Genomic DNA, 19,968 nt, shown 5'->3' on the forward strand with positions numbered 1-19,968 from the left:
GGTGCTTCCACCCAGCCTGGCCTTGGAGCTGTCCTCACACCAGCCACCACAGCCTGTGGACCACTGACTGTCACAGTCACATTTTCTGGAAAATTCCCTTTGCCCAGGATTTCTCTCCTGGGAAGCTGAGAAGCCTCAGAGAAAAAGGAAAACAATAATTATCTCATTGCTTCTCCTGTGTTTTGCTGCTTTGAAATGTCATTGGACATTGTTTACCAACAGGTGATTGTTTCATTGGTTTCATGAGAATTGTTTTGACTTATTGGCCAATCACAGCCAAACTGTATCAGGGTTCTGGAAGAAGTCACAAGTTTTCATTATTATCTTGTTAGCCTTCTGTAAGTATCCTTTCTGTATTCTTTAGTATAGTATTCTTTACTATAATATAGTATCATAAAATAATAAATCAGCCTTCAAGAACATGAATATACACTCCAAGAACCCTCTCCTGAACAGCACCACAAATGCCATTCACCAGCTTTACTGACTTCTAAAGGGTAATTTGACAGCAGCTGGCACTGAGAACTGTGCTGGAAAGTTTATGTTCGTTAAGATGAACAAACCAGTTTGCAAGTGAATCTAAGGAGTCAGACTGATCATTCCTTCCCGCCACAAGAACTGACCTCGGCGGCGATCTCGGCGCGCTCGGCCTCGGCGCCATCCTGCTCCTTGCCAGGGCCCTGCTGGCGCCAGCCCAGCCCCTTCTGCGTGGCGAACTGCTCGAAGGCCTGCTGGCAGGACATGTGCTCCTTGTCAAACACCACCTTCTTGCTGCGGGGCACCACGTACAGCATGGGGATGATGGGCCGCGGCCTGAAGTCGTCTTCCTCGGCCGGCGCCTCCGATGGCTGCACCACGTTCAGAGGGGCCGCGGGCCGGGCCTGCTCTGGGCCCGGGGCTGGGGAGGGTCCCGGGGGCCGTGCTGGGCCTGGCCCGGCCTCGGGGGGCGGCTGGGGGGCCGGGATGGGCCCTGGGACAGGCCCTGGGGGCTGAGGGGGGAACAGCTGCTTCTTCTTGCGCTCGCCCTTGGCCTTCGGGGGCCGCGCCTTGGCCTTGCACTCCCCTGTGGAGAGAAAGGTGACACTGAGCCCTGAAATTCTGGGATGCAGCATTGCCCTCCCTTCCCAGAGCCCTGTGCCGGGCTAGCACGTTCCACCATGGAATTACTGCTTTCCCTTCCCAGAGCTCTGTGCCGGGCTAGCATGTTCCACCATGGAATTCAGCACTGCCCTCCCTTCCCAGAGCCCTGTGCTGGGCTAGCACGTTCCACCATGGAATTACTGCTTTCCCTTCCCAGAGCTCTGTGCCAGGCTAGCATGTTCCACCATGGAATTCAGCATTGCCCTCCCTTCCCAGAGCCCTGTGCTGGGCTAGCATGTTCCATCATGGAAATACTGCTTTCCGTCCCTTCCCAGAGCTCCACTCTGGGCTAGCACGTTCCATCATGGAATTACTGCTTTCTCTCCTTCCCAGAGCTCCATCATGGAATTCAGCATTTCCCTCCCTTCTCAGAGCTCCCTGATGGGCTCACATGTTCCATCATGGAATTACTGCTTTCCCTTCCCAGAGCTCCACTCTGGGCTAGCACGTTCCATCATGGAATTACTGCTTTCCCTTCTCAGATCTCCACTGTGGGCTAGCACGTTCCACCATGGAATTACTGCTTTCCCTTCTCAGAACTCCACTGTGGGCTAGCACATTCCACCATGGAATTGCTGCTTTCCCTTCCCAGAGCTCCACTCTGGGCTAGCACGTTCCACCATGGAATTGCTGCTTTCCCTTCCCAGAGCTCCACTCTGGGCTAGCACATTCCACCATGGAATTGCTGCTTTCCCTTCCCAGAGCTCCACTCTGGGCTAGCACGTTCCACCATGGAATTACTGCTCTCCAATGAGCGCTCTGAAAGCTGCACACACTCAGCTGTGCCTCAGCACTGACCTAGAGAAGCCACTTCAGAAAGAAAATACTTGTGTCATTTCTATGGACTATTAAATTCCTGACTGGAACACAAAGGCTGCTAAAAGCAACATTTCCTGGAGGGAAAATATCTAAATCCCTAGGAAACTGGACAGTGTGCCAAAAAACCTGTAATATGTCACATTAGCCATGACTCTGTGCTTCAGGTTTTTTGTCCTCCAAAGTCAGGGGCACAAAACCATCCACTGGAGCACAGGAATGAAATATTTTTGTACCATTAATAAAATAAATATTTAAACAGTATTTTTATCTTTATGCCTTCCTTTTCTAACCTCTGTTTTTCTGTATATTCACATTAGCACAGAAATACAGGTGTACATGTGTATTCCTGTGCTGTATATGAATAAATATAAATAAAGACATACATCAGGAGGTGTGCTCAGATTTTTTTTTTTTTTTTTTTTTTTTTTGCTGATAAGGAGGTGCAATCAAGAGTTTGGAGACCCCCATTGTGTATCAGTAGTTTGCTTCTCACTGTGTTTGCAAGCACAGCTCTTATCTGGGTATTACTGTGTGTTAATGTACCCAACAGCCCCAGGAAATGAAGAACTGAAAAAAAGATACCTGAATCATTATTACCCAAAGATTTCTGCTATCAAGCTTTTTTAAAAAATGCTTTTAAAGCATAAATCAGGTGCAGCACAGAGCTCAGCTGGATCCTGAGATATCCTTTACTCACACCCATGTCCTTGTTTCTCCCAGCTCACTGTCACTCGGTTTATCTGCACAGCCCTCATGGATGTGACAACACTTCTTGAGCAGATAAACATCTCAGCATTGTCACCAGAGGCAGAAATGGCCTGTAAAAGTCTTCCCCACCTCTCCTCCCTGTGAAGGGATTCACACACTCCCATTTTACAGCAGGGATTAAAATCCCTGCTCTCCACTGAGGGGAGTCTCCAGTTTGGGATATTCAGGGACAGCCTGCTCACCCCAGGGAAGGTTTCACCAGCCCCAACCCACCCAGACCCCTCCACTTCAGGCTACACCAAACCTGACCAGCCCAACCCATGAATGGAAAACCAGAATAACCATCACACAATAGAGGTTTCTGCATGAAGAAGGGTGAATACTCCCACCATAGGATAAAGTGCCAAAATCCCTGCTGAAATCCCTTAGGGATCACCTTAACCCCAGCACTCCACAGAAGTCTGATCACTTTATTTACAATTCACACTAACTTATAAAAATGGGAACAAGTCCAGCTCGAATAATTATAGTTGTACTCATGTAGGCAGTCCCTCAGATAAACTGGTTTGTTCTATCACAGAGAAAGGAATATTGAATTTCCTTAGAGAAACAAACATATTGAATGAAAGGCAAATTGGATTTCTCCCCAGTTGCACAAAACCAGATCATATTTACTCTCTATACACTCCAAGAATTCTCTCCCCAACAGCACCACAAATGCCATTCACCAGCTTTATTGACTTCTAAAGGGTAATTTGACAGCAGCTGGCACCGAGAACTGTGTTTGAAAGTTTTTGCATTACGATGAACAAACCAGTTTGCAAGTGAATCTACGGAATCAGAAGCCAGGAAAAAGGGAGGAAAAATTCCAAGAGCCTTATCTGGCTATCCTGAACACTTCCAGGAAGGAAAAGGACCTGAAGGCACACATGCACAGGTGGGTCCAGAAGGAATGTCTTTCCTGTCCTTCCACTGCAGAAGGATGGCAGCTGTGCGTGGGACACAAGGTGACACAAGGAACACAAGCGGCAGAGCTGTGCTGCCACAATCTGAATTTCCCAGCTCAGGAAAGTGAGGAGCAGCTGAGGGAGCTGAAAAGGGGCTCAGCCTGGAGCAAAGGAGGCTCAGGGGGGATCTTGTGGCTCCCTGACAGGAGGGGACAGCCAGGGGACAGCAGGCTCTGCTCCAGGGGACACCAGGACAAGAGGGAACAGCCCCACACTGCCCCAGGGGAGGGTCAGGCTGGACGCCTGCAGGAATTCCTCCCTGGAAAGGGCTTGGAAGGGGCTGCCAGGGAGGTTTGGAGCCCCCAGCCCCGGAGGTGCACTCAGGTTTGCAGTTCCCCTGCTCACTCACAGGGGGATTTCTCTGCCCAGCACCTCCAGGCAAGGGCAAAGCCTCAACGCTCTCCTTCCTAACGTCCCAAGACAACCTGCTAAAATTCCAAATGTATTAATAGCAACATAATAAATTATGAATATAAAGCTGAGTCATAAAAACCAAAAGTAAACACCATAAGGGATCTGGGTCAGAAATCCTGAAAACCTCGAGTTATAAATACTCAGCTTGTCCAAACAACCAACACAAAGCACAAGACCTACTTTGGAACCATGACTACTTTGAAATCTCATTCTTTCTCCTTCTCAAGGTCACGTCTTCTGGTGTAATAGAAAATGAAGCCAAATTAAAACCAGGGAAATAAAGAAAGGAAGTGCAGGAGGGGGTGGGAGCAGAATTACCACAAGCAGGGCCATCCAAACAGATGCTGTTTTCTTCTTCAAGATGAAACCCTGAGACACTGGTGAGAGGCAATGCAGACAGCAGGATGTGGAAAACTAGAGAAGCCATTGGGATTTAATTGCTGTATTGCAGCAGGAAAGCTGAACATTTGCAAGCAGCCACACCAAGCTGGAGTTTGCTCCAGTGGCACTTCTGCAATGGTGCTGAAAATAAGCTTTTCCCTCCTGAGCCAACAGCTACAGAGCTCTTCAGAAGTAGTGGAAGTGTATGATTTGGAAGCCATTCAGCTAGAACAGAGTTTTTATTATTCCTTGGCCATTCTAATGATCTCAGATCTGTCCTTGTCACTTATCTCTCGTCTCCGAAGAAAAATCAGCATTTTCGGGCCATTTATTACAAGCATCAAGTGTTAAACTTGTACAAGAGCTAAGAGCAGACAATTTAACACACTGCTGATGCTCTCAAGCTTAGGGCAATAGAAATTAAGTATCTGCACTGTGCAACAATGGTTTTCCAACTCCTTATTTCCCATGAAAAGAGAAAATACACTGCCTAGCTGAGAGACTGAACAAAGCCCTCAATGCTCTTCCCAGAGCTACCACAGATTTCCTTTATGATCATTATCGAGGTTCTCTAAACAGTTTGCAGCATCAGTTTCTCCAAATGCTAAACAAATAATGGACATATACAATAGATGTAAATTAATTCCCCCTAAGTGCTGGAGAAGCCTCAAAGAGGGAGTGAGTGTGTCACAGACATAAAAACCACTTCTCCACACATCAGGGGGGAAAAAAAAGCAGCTTTTTCCCAGCAAGAACTCCAAGCTTTTCTACACAGCCAAGAAAAAGGTGCAACAGAAAGAGCCCCCTGCACAAAGGGGGCTGGATGTGCAGAAGGAATCCCAAAGGACTGGGAGTTGCCATTGCCTGGTTTTATTTTCAGCAGAGGTTTTATATTTCATGCAGAGGAAGCTGCAAAGCTTCCCTGCCCCAGCTAAACTCGAAGAAACCCAAGTGGGACTCGTGCAGCAGCTGTGGATCCCACCCAAACTGAGCTCTCTGGATTCAGTCTCTGAAAAATGGGAACATAGGGAGGGGAAGAGGAAAGATGAATTGCACAAGGCAGTGCACAAATCATTCTTTTTCAGGGCAGGACATAAAAATACATTTATTTGTTTCTCTATGAAATAATTTAAAATATTCCTCACATAATATATATTTTTTACAATCCTGGAATAGTTTGAGCCTGTAGAATTTTCAAGCCCTGCCAAAAAAGCTATTTGGATTGAATCCTTAAAGGGAGGGAAAAATCAATTGCTGCTGTGAATGATGACATATTTCAGTGAGTTTTTAATATTGGGGAAAACTCTGCTGATATTTCAACAGAAATCAACAGCAGCAGACAAGTTATTCACAGAGGTGTTTCAGAGCTCACCCCAGCTCCTCACTGCTCTGGCCTCACCTTCTCCCTCCATCCCTTTGCTTCTCTCCTCTTCCTCCACATCTGGCCCCCTTTTCAGCTCCTCTTTTACTTTCACGTCTTCCAAGGCAGTTTCAATAGCCATGACGTCCCCAAGAGATTTCTGATCCTCTGTTTTGTGTCTTCTGGGTTGACTCCTTTTTCTGTGAGACCTGAAAGTACAGAAGTGTGATTTGACATAAAAGAACAGCCTTCAAAATAGAAAACCATCACTGACTTTAAAAGCTGAATAAAAAACAAAAGGATCTTCTTTGCAGAGAAAACACAAGGTAGCTAAAATAGCTACAGGGCAGAAGAGATATCTGAAAGGGAGCAGATGAACCTTGCATAACACAACATTTAAGATCCATTCACAGCAGCCATTAATTGTCTGGGTTTCCTGAAGAGCTTTTTCCTACCATTACTAATGTAAGCTCACAAGCTGCAGTTAAAGTGATTTTAATTGTGTTTTCAATCTATTTTGCTTGTATTTCAAAATACAGATGAAAACTTGTTTAAATCTCTCTTTCATCCTCTGCCTCCATTCCATTATTTCTTTTCATTCTGTCCGTGCCTCCCTTTGGCAAACTGCTGGAAGTCTGCAAAACATCATCTTCCAGCTCTGAGACATTACCCAGCACTGCCAGTTCCCAAAAACACACCATAATGAATGCTCACAGCACAATCAATAGGCAGTCTATGATTTTTCAGCAGTAAATTCAGAAGGTCCAAGTCCTTGAAGAAATCTAACTAAAAAATATGCTTATTAATAAGAACAGACAAATACTAACGAGGCAATAGCAGTGCTGTTCATTCTTTTTAAAGTCAATGCCACTAAGGCAAAGATTACAGGAGCCACAATGCAAAGAGAAATGGAAATTCAGAAGCCAGAACAAGATTTTTGGGCTGGGAACTGTACCCTGACAGACACTCCCTACTGCTCAAGAGGGACAGGGAGGGAAAACTGGAAGAACAAGAGTCAGAAATTTGAAAGTCAAGACAAATGCAGTTTAATAGGTGAAGAAAGAATTAAGAAAGAAAGAAAGAAGCCCAGGAAATCCACTCACCACCTCCCTCGGCAGAGCAGTGCCCAGCCAGTCCCCAAAAACAGCACCTCAGAAGCCAAACCCCTCCTTCCTGCTCTCCCCCAGTTTTTATGGCTCCCCATAACATTTTATGGCACAGAATTTCCCCTTGGCCACTCGGGGCCAGCTGGGTCCCCTCCCCAGCTCTCACCCAGCCCCAGGGACCCTCTGGGCCAGAGTGGGACCAGATAAAGCCCTGACACTGTGCAAGCAACAGCCAAAACTTCAGAGCCCCAAATCCCAGCCACTCCATCCCAGCCAGCCCCAGCACAGGGCTTTACAGAATCTGCAGAACTTCTCCTCGAATTTCAAGTTTAAATCTAACAAGCTCTCCTTTTCCAAAAGGACTGATTCAGAAACTTGTGATTTTTTTTCCCCATTTTCAGCATGTAGGCACTTCTTCTTTGGTTGAAAGCTGCATTTTCCTTACAGCCTCACATCCATCATCGTGTGACAGAGACCAAAACACACTTTACTCATCAGTCCCAAAGTCTAGAAAAGCTAAAAAGCAGCTCCTCATCCTCAGAGCCCAGAAAACTCAGCTGCTAATTACATTTGGAGCACAACAGAGTTAAGAGCCCTTAATCAGCCTTTAAACTGACAAAGAAGGGAGAAAAAAAAACTCCACCTGAGCTGAATGATGAATAGAAAAGCAAGCTGATCCATATGCACAGGGACCTCTAATTGCCAGACTCTGAGCAGATGGTGGCCCTCCAAGAGGAGCTGGTGCCTTCACACCTGCAGGACAGCCACCAGCAGGAACAGGGGCTGAGCCCACAAGGATCAGCTCTGCTCTTCACCCGTACCCCAAGAACACACCACCTTCCCCGCGAGGGGAGAGCAGGGTGGGAGGTGGAGATAAAGCTGTAAGACTTTGCCACTGCAGCTGGAATGTTCTGTGGCTGAAGGAGGAGCTGAGTCGAGCGTTACAGGCTGGTTTTAGCAAAGTGTGCTTTACTCCTGTGGTGTGGAAGTGCCGGGCGAAAATTACAGCACAGAGCTTTATACTCGCAGGAGAGGAAAAAAAAAAGATCTGTTTTGCAGTGCTCTTCTCACTCAGGGGCTGTGGGGGAGAGAGGCAGAAAGCTCAGCATTTAAAGAAAGTGCTTCCAGAACTACAGGCTGAAGGCTGAGCACTTCCAGAAGTGAAGCTGTTCTGTGTCTGACAAATTCACACACCAGAAATGAAACGGGGACTGGACTAAAACAGTCTCTTGCTGAAGCCATAAAGTAAACAAAGTTGGGTTTTTTAAGGTAACCAAGTCTGACTGACCTTAGAGAAGAAATAACACCTCTCTGCAGAGTTTAAAAGCTCCATTTTTCCAAGAGAGCTGACAAAAAAAGCAGCGTTTGTACTCTTTGAAGAACAGAACCACAAAGTGACTTAAATTAAGTAGCTACAACTGTGAAGGTTTGGGCAGAGGTGAATCCCATCCCTCCATCCTGCTGAGAAAAGTCAGGCTTCAAGTAAAACCATGTCTTGGAAAGACATAAGCACAGGAGAAAGTACAGCTAAGGAGCATTGAACAGCTTCAAAACTGCTTCAGGATAATGCTGGAATAATCCAGGAAACGCTGAATAGATAAGCAAAAAAAAAGCACCTGGATCTTTTGCAATAGGCTCAGGCTGAGACAGAGGCTTCTCTGCTGGGTAATAGGCTCAGGGAGGGAAAATAATCCTTGGTGTTCATACAGCACCTTCCAGTGTGCACACCAGCTGCACCAGGAACCTGAACAGCCCCAAAACTGCAGCAGCACTTCCACCAGGGAGCAGCTCCTTTTCCCCACCCCAGGTACATCACACAGTCCAGGAGAGCAGCTCCAGAGGGAAAACCAGAGGAGCCATCAGACAGCTGAGGTTCTCCAGTGATGGAGAGCACAGAAATACAAACCAAGGTGAAACCTGAGGAACCTCAAGGCCTGAATATTCCCTGGGGGCATTCATAAAAAGCTCAGTGACTGAGGAAAGGAGTCCCAGAGCTGCTATTTAAGGGATTGCCAGGAAAAAGAATGAAGGGGTTGATGTTGCTGAGGGAAGTCACATACCGGTGTTTGTTGTCCTCTTCCTCATCTCCTATCCTATAAAGCAAGATTCCAACAGGAAAAGGTTAGCATGCCAAATTTTCAATTCAAGCATGCTGTAACACACAAAAATCACAGACTTGTAGAAAATTAATACAAAGATCAAAGGAAGCACAGAAAGGCATGCATTAAATCCCCTTTGCAACTGATGGGCTTTTTTAAACTCCTGCTTTCTGATCAGTGAAGCTCTAAATGTTCACTATAGATTTTTTTTTTTTTGTCTTCAGGATAAGAGATGAGATGTGAGGAAGCACAAAGTGTCCCACTTTGAAAAGCACGTGCTTTTATAACATGGGAAGCAAACAGGACCACGAGGGACACATTACCCCAGACAAATGGCACGAGGAGCTGTATGAAAAGAACAAAGGCAGAAAATAAAAGAGTTTGAACCATCTCCATGGAGGAGTGCAGCGTTTCCAACCGAGCAGTTGAACTCCAGGCAGGGCTCAGCCCCTCTCTGGCTTTACCTGCGGAGCAGCTTCGCCTTCAGCTCTGCCTTGGTCTCGTTCCAGGCATCCAGCTCGGGGCTGCTCAGGGCCGTGGGCTTCATGTGGTCCAGCACAGCACTGTCCTTGCCCTGCTTCCAGAGCTCGTAGCGTTCTGGCTGCAGCACCCGGACAAACACGTCCATGGAGATCTTCACCATGTCCTTGCGGCACGTGCACTGCAAGAGAGCCCACGGGGTCACAGGAACGGCACTGGCCAGGGGAAAACAGCTCTCCCCACACTGCCCGCTCCTGCAACACCAGCTGCCACCCCAAAGCTCTCCAAGGCTGGTGGAAAACTCCTTCCCAAGGATTTTGTTCTCCCCAACAAGCCAAAGCCTCCCGGGAGTGGCACTGCTCGAGTTCTGTGCTGCAGGCATTCGACACAATTACTCTGTCTGAGCCTGCCCTCAAACCCATTTCCCTCCACCCTGGCAGAGTTTTCCAGGCTGAAAAGATATTATTGGTACCACTTCATAACTCAGAAAAGCCTTACAGGAACCAAAGCCTGACCTAGAGCACAGGGCAGTTAAACTTCATAATGATACATCCTGACATGGCCCAGCAATCCTGCACAAAAGGGAAGAAATAAAAACCCTGCAGTAACTATAACCTGCATCCAAAGCATGAAGTGGGAGAAAATGTGCTTTATTCACTTCAGCTGGCATATGCTCATTAAAACTAACCTGGAGTCACACCCCTGCCATTGCACAGAGAGGACTCACAGGTGGTTTTCCTTGGATATTCCCTTTGCTGTGACGGATCAACAGACTGAGTGCAGCAGAGGGATCCTCACCCCGGGCACTGATGGCAGTCTCAAAGAGCCAGCCTTTATAAACTCCATCAGACGAAGGCAGAGGATGGAAAAGGACCCAGGAACCCCCAGGTGCCTCTGGGGGCTGCAGCCACAGCTCTCCTGCTCTAAGGTGCAAAGCTTTGCTTGCACTAAATTGCTTTTCAACTCCAAGCTGAGGCTGAGGTAATTGGAGCCACTTTGCAGGGCTGGTTTGGGGTTTTTTCCACCTTTCCTTCATACCTTTTCAAAACCATTCCATCCATTCTTTTGGCAGAAGTGCCTGAAATTAAACCTGCTTCTCCCTTTTCTCCCTTCCCTTTTCACCGCCATCACTAAATAATTTATGGCCAGAGTTGAGAATTCACTGAGAGAGGGAGACAGGAGATTCCTTCTGCACAGCTCTCCACCATCCCACACCCTCCAGCTCCTGTTTCTCACTGTGCAGGGGCTGGGGCAGTGCTGGTAACCCCAGTGTGCTGAGTGGGAAGGAGCATTTATGGACAGGCACTTTCAGGAAAAACTCCATTTAATGAAAAACAGCCGAGGCCACAAAGGCTGGAAATGCAATTTGGCCACAGCATGGCAGGAACACAGATGGCACCCAGGCTTCCAACCCCAGCTTCCCACAGCACCTCCCTCAGTGCTGGCCTGAGGGACTCAGCACATTTCCCTTAAGAAAGTTTAAAAGCACCTGTGCAGAGCTAAAAGAGGAACACAAAGAGCATTCCCCAGCACAGCTCTGGGGATTGAACTCCTCAGAGGCTGAAAAATGGCTTCAAAGGGAGCTCTGCCCTTGGCGATGCTGAGTTGGACCCAAGGGGTGCAGCACAGACTCCCCCACACCTTCAAATGTGCCAGCACAGCCCGAGGCACTGAGGGCAGGGGCTGCAGAGCAGTTCCAGCCCCTGGGCAGAGCTGGAGAAGCCCAGGCTGAGCTCTGGGGATGCTGCTGGGCTGCACTCAGCACTGCCACTGTGGCCCCCACAGCAGCCAAGCTCCTCTCTGTCCACAAATCTACCATGATGGATGTTTATATTTCAATTTTAATTTAATTCTATTGCTTTCACGGCAGCCAGCGTGAATAATTTACAAAGCCTCCCTCCTCTGGGGCTCCTTCTGGAGCGTGCAGTGCTGTTTCCTCAGCTGCTGCAGTTGTGTCACAGCCACATCCCCAGCATGGCCAGGACATTGTTCCATTCATTCCTTCTCCTCAGGCAGCACTGGGATCCTGCTGATGCTTCCAACACAGCTGGAGAAGGGAATGTTCTCTGTGTGTGTGTGAGAATGGGGGAGACCAGGAGGAGAGTGAGGGTACAGGAGGGTGAGGAACTGCCTTTGCCATCAATCCCTGCTTTGGTTGGTTCCTGGCAATGATCTCCAGTCCCACACCCTGCCTTCCCCCTTCCACACACACACAGCTGTATTTCTTTCAAAGTGTTTCATTGTGGTCATAAACACATGTATTTCCTAAAAGACATGGTGCCTACGCTCCCATCTCTTCCCTCCCCACCCCAGGTTCTGCAGAACATATCCTCCCAAATTCCCTCCAATTCTAACACTTTTCTATTCCTCTATTATTAAACTTCATAGAAAAAAAACCCAAAAAACTAACACGTCTACACTAAAACACCACCCCTAAGGAGAGATCTGAAACCTCATTTCCTTTACATGAGACAAAACCGAACCACAAAGCTCCAGTCTGGGAATTCACAGAATTCCTACGGATCAACAGCCCCGAGAAGGATTTCAGGGTGATGTGATCACCCAAAGCACAGCACTGAATGGCAGCAGGAACATCCTGTGCAAACGGCAGTGAGAAATCCCAGGAACCCTGAGATCCCACCCTGCACCTTCCCCTCTCCCCTCCATCCCTCCCAGCCCTGGGAGCAGCAGGGCTGGCAGAGCCACAGATCAAACAGAGGAACAAACAGCAGAATATTCATAACTGCCTTCTCCAAGGAGCCACTGCAAGTCCTGAAAACGGGAGTGGAAAAAACCAAACAAAAATCAACAGCTTTAGGGTCAGTTCTGTGCCCTCGGTTGCAGGGGAGCCGAGACCCAAAAGAGCAACGAGAGGAGTTTCCATATTCACCAAATCTGCAGGAACTTCTCTCATTCCACTCTCTGAAAGCTTTTCCCAGCCTCACCTCTCCTTTTCCATAAGTTAATGGCTTTATTAACTATAAGCACATGGAAAAATACTGTAAGGAAATGTACAATTAAACCTTTTTCCAGCCTGAAACCACAACATTCTTCCTTTCCTCATTATTTTATTATCTGCAACTCTAATTTGGAGCCTGTGGTAAAATATGTGACCACACCAGGAGCCCTGTCCCATCAATTCTAACTCCAAGACTGATAGGGGGGAATTTGTGGCTATGCAATGTACAACCATTATCTTATTTGCAATATTTTTAAACATAAAAACACAAATAAGTCTCTATAAAATAACAGTCAAATAAAATGGCTGTCTCCTCGAAGTCATAAAATCAAATGATTTATGGAAAAGTGCAGACTCATTCAACTTCAACCTTCAGCAAGAGTTTTGGGAGGATATTTCCCTCAATTCCTAACTATTAACACTGAACTGAACCAGTTCCAGCACACAAGAAAGGTTAATGGAAAATAATCCTTTTCCTTACGCAGAAATAGTCACCAAAATTACATATTTTAAGTGGCACCACTGGTTTTCATGGACAAAACCCTTCATATTCAGATGAAAGCAGTTGGTAAGACTCAGCTGAGCCTCCCACTTTCCCTTAATGGAAATTCATCCATCACAAAACCCAACACGCTCGAAATTGAAGCTCTTTCAGCTTTTAAATGCCAGACTAAAATCTTTGCTTAAAGCTTTTCTACCTGCTTTACAATAAAAATGAAGCCTAAAAGCAAGCTCCTGGGAAGGAGGGGTGGAAAAGGAAAGGCAGCAGAGGAACACGGACAACACCTCCCAGAGAGAAGAATTTCAGCTTTTGGGAGAAATTTCAGCTTTTGGGAGAAATTTCAGCTTTTGGGAGAAATTTCAGCTTTTGGGAGAAACGAGCCCCCAACCAGCAGCAGGAATCCAGTTTGTTCCTATATCAGGTGTGTTTCTGGGATCTAACAGGACACAAAAACCCAGTTTGAAGCTCCAGGTTCCTTCTCCTCGCCCTCAGCCAGCCCAAGAGGGCTCCTGGAAGATGAATGGCAGCAATTCTGGGAATTGAGGATTCAGTGAATGAGGATTCAGCTTGCAGGAGGAGGAGGAGGAAAAGCCCAAAGTGCACAGTTGTGTGTTTAATGCTGGTGGTTGGAAGCTGTGGGAGGGAAGATGAGCCCTGACCCCCCGTTTGCAGAGTAATTAGCGGTATCAACAACAACCCAGCTCATTAGCCAACGCACTGGAAAGCCTCCAGAGCCTGACAAACAAAACCATTAGGGAGGATTGCCATGAACCCCCTGTCCTGTCCTGGCCGCAGGGCAGCACTGCTGCCTGCCCGCTCCCCCGGCTGCCCCGCAGCTCCGGAGCATCCCCGGCTGCAGGAGTGGGGCCGGGGCACAGCCGCCCCTCGCTCCCTTCACACACAGCACCGCGGGGCACAGAAACGCGCTGGGAGCGTTGGCCCGGAGCTGGGATCAAATGAAAATAATAAATAAAATTAAAATAGTATCATAATAAAAAAATAAAATATAAAATATAAAATATAAAATATAAAAAATAAAATATAAAAAATAAAATATAAAATATAAAATATAAAATATAAAATATAAAATATAAAATATAAAATATAAAATATAAAAATAAAAATAAAAAATAAAAAATAAAAAATAAAAAATAAAAAATAAAAAATAAAAAATAAAAAATAAAAAATAAAAATATTATCCCAGAGCTGGGATAAAATAAAAATAATAAATAAAATTAAAATAGTATCATATTAAAACTAAAAACTAAAAACTAAAAACTAAAAAAATAAAAAATAAAAATAAAAGATAAAAAATAAAAAATATTATCCCAGAGCTGGGATAAAAATAAAATTAATAAATAAAATAAAAATATTATAATATTAAAAATATAAAATAATAAATAATAAATAAAAATATTATCCCAGAGCTAGGATAAAAAATAAAATAAATCAATAAATCACCCATGCCAACACCCAGAAGGAGCTGCTGGCACTGAGACCCCCAGGGACATTCAGCCCCCCCACCCAGCAGCCCCAGCACTGGAAATCCTGGAAATCCTGGAAATCCTGGAAATCCCAGCAAATCCAGGATTGATTCTGCTCACAGAACCCCACTTTGGTCTTTCATTACCAAAAATCCTCTCCAGAACCTCCCAGCCAGAACTGCAGCAGAGGAGATCAGAAAAGAGCTGATAAAACAAAGCTTCCAGACCATTTCCAAAAAATAACCGTCCCCTTTCCACCTCAGCACAAAAAATGCTGTAAAAGTTCCTTTTTCTTGCACAGAATCAAGAGCATTAGGAGTGTTTACAAATAGTACAAGAAAATAAGTATGAAGAAAGGTGGAAGAATTTGTACAAGAGCAATTTTGAATCTGTCTGATGGAAATAAACCATGGAAATGTTATTCCATAATAGATTTCTTTAATGTATTCCAAGCTTAAAAGGTCTAATTAGAGTAAAAGAGCAATTTTGAACGTCTGACAAAAATAAACTATGGAAATGCTATTTCATAATAGATTTTTTTATGTGCTCTAAGCTTAAAAGGTCTAATTAGAGTCAGTTGAGGCATAGACACAAAGTAATGCAAAAATACAGCTCTGATTTGCCTTATTTTGGGGACTAATTTTGCAGTATTACCAAACAGATTTCTGCAAAAACCTCACAAGTTTTATTTTCTTGGGAAATACAGACACATTGAAGGGGAAAAAAATCTACCAAAATGTGAATAGTAAGAAGAAAGCTTCAATTTTAGCTGGAAAATTATATGCTAGACAACATTAAATCACAGATATTCCAAGTGCAAATTTGAGATTGTTTCTATATTTCATATACAGTACAGAAAAAGGAGTGAGCAGAAGGTTTAGAAGCAAGAAACCATGAAAAGGATCCTGGGATGAGGTGAAAGCTGTTTTATTCAGAGCCCAAAATGCAGGACCTGGGCAGGAGGGGCAGCCTGACCCTGTTTTATGTCGAGAGAGGGAATTCCAGCAGTTTTTCTGGAGTAAACAGGAGATAAAGGAAGGTGTGAAAGTGGCAGCCAGCAGGAGCCCAGACCTTCTCCGGGAGTGGCTGCACTTAATTGAAAGGGAAGTGCAGAGATTGCTCCACTCCCATCCATTTATTTTCAGTCCGGTTTGCCAAAGAAACAGAAAAGCTGAGGTGGGATTTGAATTTCTGCTGAAACTCTGAAAGGGTCTCTGGATAGCAGGAGGCTCACTGTGACTACAGGGAGGGCACTTTCCTGAAACCCCTGCTTTAAAAGGGTTATTTGGGCAAAGACACAGCTGTTAAAATCCTCTGGTGGTGCCATCCAAGGGTTTTCAGGAACAAAAAACCAAACAGGAACTGCAGGCTCGTGGTGCAAAATAAAAAAGAAATTTAATAAAAGATATAGTAAGGAATGAAAATTATAATTTCCTGCCTTTCACTCAGCAGCTTTTTTCAACAACCAAACAGAAAAAAAAAAAAAAAATCTGACAAATGGAAGACAAATGGCTGAGGAACTCCAAGTACAGAGAACAAAGGGAAATATTTCTCCCTAATTCCTAAGCTCTGCCTGTGCAGGCAAACATTAACTGTGCTATATACAAATAAACCCATCCCTCCTCAGCCGAATCAGGAATGCTGAAGTCCAAAGCAAATATTTGGATTACAGCTGACTCTGAAACGTTGTGCCAGGATCTCCAAGGCTGTGAAAACCCCTCTGAGCTCCCTTCTCCTGTCTCTTCTTGCCGCACTGTGACAGCGACGCCTCATCACCAAACAGGACTGCAGCTCCCAGAAGCATTCCCTGCCAGGGCTCTGGGAGGTCTGGAATGGGATGGACCCACAGCACAACCCTGGGAAGGGCTGCTGGCAGCACATGGGAGCAGCCCTGGCAGCCCCAGGATCACTGCAGGGCTCTCCCATCCCTGAACAAGGATCTGCTGCTCAGCTTTTGCCCAGGATCAGGTGCAGGATTCTCCAATAGTGAACAAGGATCTGCAGCTCAGATTTAGCCCAGGATCACTGGGGGTCTCTTTGCTGCTCAGCTTTACCCCAGGATCACTGCAGGCTTCTCCATCCCCAAACAAGGATCTGCTGCTCAGCTTTACCCCAGGATCACTGGAGGTCTCCTCCATCCCCAAACAAGGATCTGCTCCCTCAGCTTTACCCCAGGATCACTGCAGGCTTCTCCATCCCTGAACAAGGATCTGCTCCCTCAGCTTTACCCCAGGATCACTGGAGGTCTCCTCCATCCCCAAACAAGGATCTGCTGCTCAGCTTTACCCCAGGACCAGTTCAGATCTCTCCCATCCCCAAATAAGGAGCTTCTGCTCAGCTTTACCCCAGGATCACTGCAGGTTTCTCCATCCCCAAACAAGGATCTGCTGCTCAGCTTTTGCCCAGGATCACTGCAGGGCTCTCCATCCCTGAACAAGGATCTGCTGCTCAGCTTTACCCCAGGATCACTGCAGGGCTCTCCCATCCCCAAACAAGGATCTTGTGCTCAGCTTTTGCCCAGGATCACTGGGGGTCTCTCTGCTGCTCAGCTTTACCCTGGGATCACTGCAGGTTTCTCCATCCCCAAACAAGGATCTGCTGCTCAGCTTTACCCCAGGACCAGTTCAGATCTCTCCCATCCCCGAACAAGGATCTTCTGCTCAGCTTTACCTCAGGATCACTGCAGGCTTCTCCATCCCTGAACAAGGATCTGCTGCTCAGCTTTACCTCAGGATCACTGGGGGTCTCCTCCATCCCCAAACAAGGATCTGCTCCCTCAGCTTTAGCCCAGGATCAGGTGCAGGATTCTCCAATCCTGAACAAGGATCTTGTGCTCAGCTTTACCCCAGGACCAGTTCAGATCTCTCCCATCCCCAAACAAAGATCTTGTGCTCAGCTATACCCCAGGATCACTGGGGGTCTCCTCCATCCCCAAACAAGGATCTGCTCCTCAGCTTTAGCCCAGGACCAGGTGCAGGAGGAAAGCTGAGCTTGGCCTCAGAGTCACCTTGGCCGGGAGGACTCAGCTGCAGCACCAGGCTCCTCCAGGCCAGATGGAGACATTTCCATCAGCACAACAGCTAAAATCTGGTATTTCTTTCTGGGCCCTGTCCAGCTGGATGGGGACATCCCTCTCTCACTGGGGCACCCTCAAGGCTGTGAAGGATCCAGACCTTTCCTCTGGACCTGACACTGGCTGAGAGCACAGAGAACCAGTCCTGAGGATTTCTGCACATCACAAAAGACAATTTGTGGAATTTCTCTGTCACAAACCACACTCAGCACTGGGGCTGGAGGAGCAGGAGGATCAGAAAAGCAGACCCAAGGGACAACAGCACCTGTTCTAACTAAAAATCCAATGAGAGAAAGACTCCACATTCTCAAAAAGCTTTGGACCAAACAGGACAGCTCAGATTATTCACTTGCTATTCACCAAACCAAATTCCACTGGAATTTCTAAGGATCTACCCATCCTGGTTTCTCACTTACAGATACAAGTGGATTTACCCACTGTTAGTTTCCCACACTACTCTGCAGCCATTACTATATTTTTTTTTTTTTTGCTAATCCTGACACTTGTTCTACCATTAGAGCAGGGCCAGTGTCTCAGCAGCTGATCTTTACACTCCAGGCTGGTTATCCTGTATTTTTTACAGGTTCTCTGTGGGATGCAGAACATTGCACCCATCTGGCAGGCAATTAGCACAGCTCTGCTCTCTGAGGTGAACCATTGCCTTCCTGCCCTGCACTGCACCACTGCCACACAGCTCTCAGCACAGCACAGCCCAAACCTCCTCCCCAGGATAATGTCCAGGAGAGCATTACAAGGGGCTAATTATGAGCCTGGCCTTGTCCCCGTTCTCCTGAGGGCAGGCAGGACAAGAGGGCTGTGCTGGCAGCCCAAGGAAAGGAGGAATCCCCACCTGGGTCACTGCAGGAACAGCAGGAGCCTGCAGAGCTTTGCCCAGCTCAGACTTCCCAAGAACTTCTATAAATGAGTATATAGTAATAAAAAAAAAATCCCCAAACCTGTCTGCATGTGAGCAAGGACAATCTAATTGTGCCTGGGAACAAATAAATCAATGAAGCCATTTCTGAAATATAGGAAAGTTGTGGTAGTTAATTAAAAATCACATACTCAGGAATGGTGTGGGTGGGGAGGGGACCTTAAATCTCATCTCATCCCATGCCTGCCATGGCAGGGACTCCTTCCATGTCCTGGAATGTCCGTCCTGGCCTTGGGCACTGCCAGGGATCCAAGGGGCACCTGTGCCATGGCCTGCCCACCCTCCCAGCCAGGAATTTCCTCCTGATGTCTCTGCAGGAACTCTCCCCCCACAGAGGTGCGGGCAGCTCCAGTGCCCACCCTCAGCTGATCATTCCCCAGGTCCCTGCTTAACCTCACATGAGATTTAAACACAGCTTTGCCCACACAGAGTAACAAAGTCCCCCCTCAGCTGGGACCCCCAGCCCGGGTTCATTAACACTGGTTTGGAGCAGCATTAAGCAAAAAAGCTCAGAACAGACAAGTGCCACGGAGTGCAGTGGGAATAAATTGGGCATCTCCTTCCACACTTCCACTTTGTGTCCCCAGATCTGCTCCTGCCCTGCTGCTGCTTGTTCAGTAATTTCACGCTACGCTGCCTGACAATGTAAGCATGGAGGCTCCATCTAAAACTGCACTTCCCAAATGTCACTTGTTTGTGAACACATGGCTGAGCCCAAAATTGCTTTTAATATTCGAGTGGTGCCTGCTGGCTCTGTTGTAGTTAAGGGTCTGTCTGAATTTCCATGATAAACCCCATTTTCTGGGGTGTAATACCATGACCACTCACTACACATAAACCTGCTTTACAAGGTCACAGCAGACAATCACCATTTTTTACATTTTCAAACCAAGACTGCTTGGCTATTTTTGAGTTTCAGACACCTGACACTGATTTGAGGTCTCTTACAGTTTAAGGTTTTTCTTACCATCCCTTTAACTCCAGAACAAATCCAAATGTCTGACCAATCCCTGGAAGTGTCCAAGGCCAGGCTGGACAGGGCTTGGAGCAACCTGGGATAGTGGAAGGTGGCCCTGCCCATGGCAAAACTTCCCAGATTCTACTGGGAATGAGCTTTGCTGCTCAGTTATTCTGCAGACTTCAAACCAGGAGAGCTGTCACAAACCAAAGTGCACCAGGAACCTGCCCTAATGAGAAATAACCACACAAACATAACTCTCCAAACTTAACTGAGTGCACAGATTAGAGGAATCCAGGTATTTTCAATGTTATTACCATAGTGTTATTAAAGCTTAAAAGTATTTCCAGCTTATTCCTTCCCCTCCAGTGTGTACCTAATGAGTTGTGCTCAGTTACATCAGTCACCTTATTCACTGTGAAACGCAGTTTGGATGCACCAGAAAACTAATTCCAATTTACCAATCCCAAAACAACCTGTTCAGAACCTGAATACAGCACTTGAGAAAACCATTCCTACACCCTCAGAATAAAATGGAGCTGGG

The 19,968-nt window shown here is 46.4% G+C and overlaps 1 protein-coding gene across 1 annotated transcript in view; it reads right to left on the reverse strand.

Moving 5' to 3' along the window:
* KDM4B (lysine demethylase 4B) overlaps nucleotides 1-19,968 on the reverse strand; it is a 73,143-nt gene that overhangs the window by 18,819 nt on the left and 34,356 nt on the right. The window contains exons 9-12 of the mRNA XM_058041031.1: nucleotides 9,499-9,695; nucleotides 8,996-9,028; nucleotides 5,869-6,038; nucleotides 624-1,063 (exon numbers count right to left, since the gene is read on the reverse strand). Of these exons, the coding sequence (XP_057897014.1) occupies nucleotides 624-1,063; nucleotides 5,869-6,038; nucleotides 8,996-9,028; nucleotides 9,499-9,695 (840 nt within the window). The remainder of the gene's footprint in view (nucleotides 1-623; nucleotides 1,064-5,868; nucleotides 6,039-8,995; nucleotides 9,029-9,498; nucleotides 9,696-19,968) is intronic.

Source organism: Melospiza georgiana, chromosome 26 (assembly GCF_028018845.1).
Source record: "Melospiza georgiana isolate bMelGeo1 chromosome 26, bMelGeo1.pri, whole genome shotgun sequence".
Taxonomy (NCBI): domain Eukaryota; kingdom Metazoa; phylum Chordata; class Aves; order Passeriformes; family Passerellidae; genus Melospiza; species Melospiza georgiana.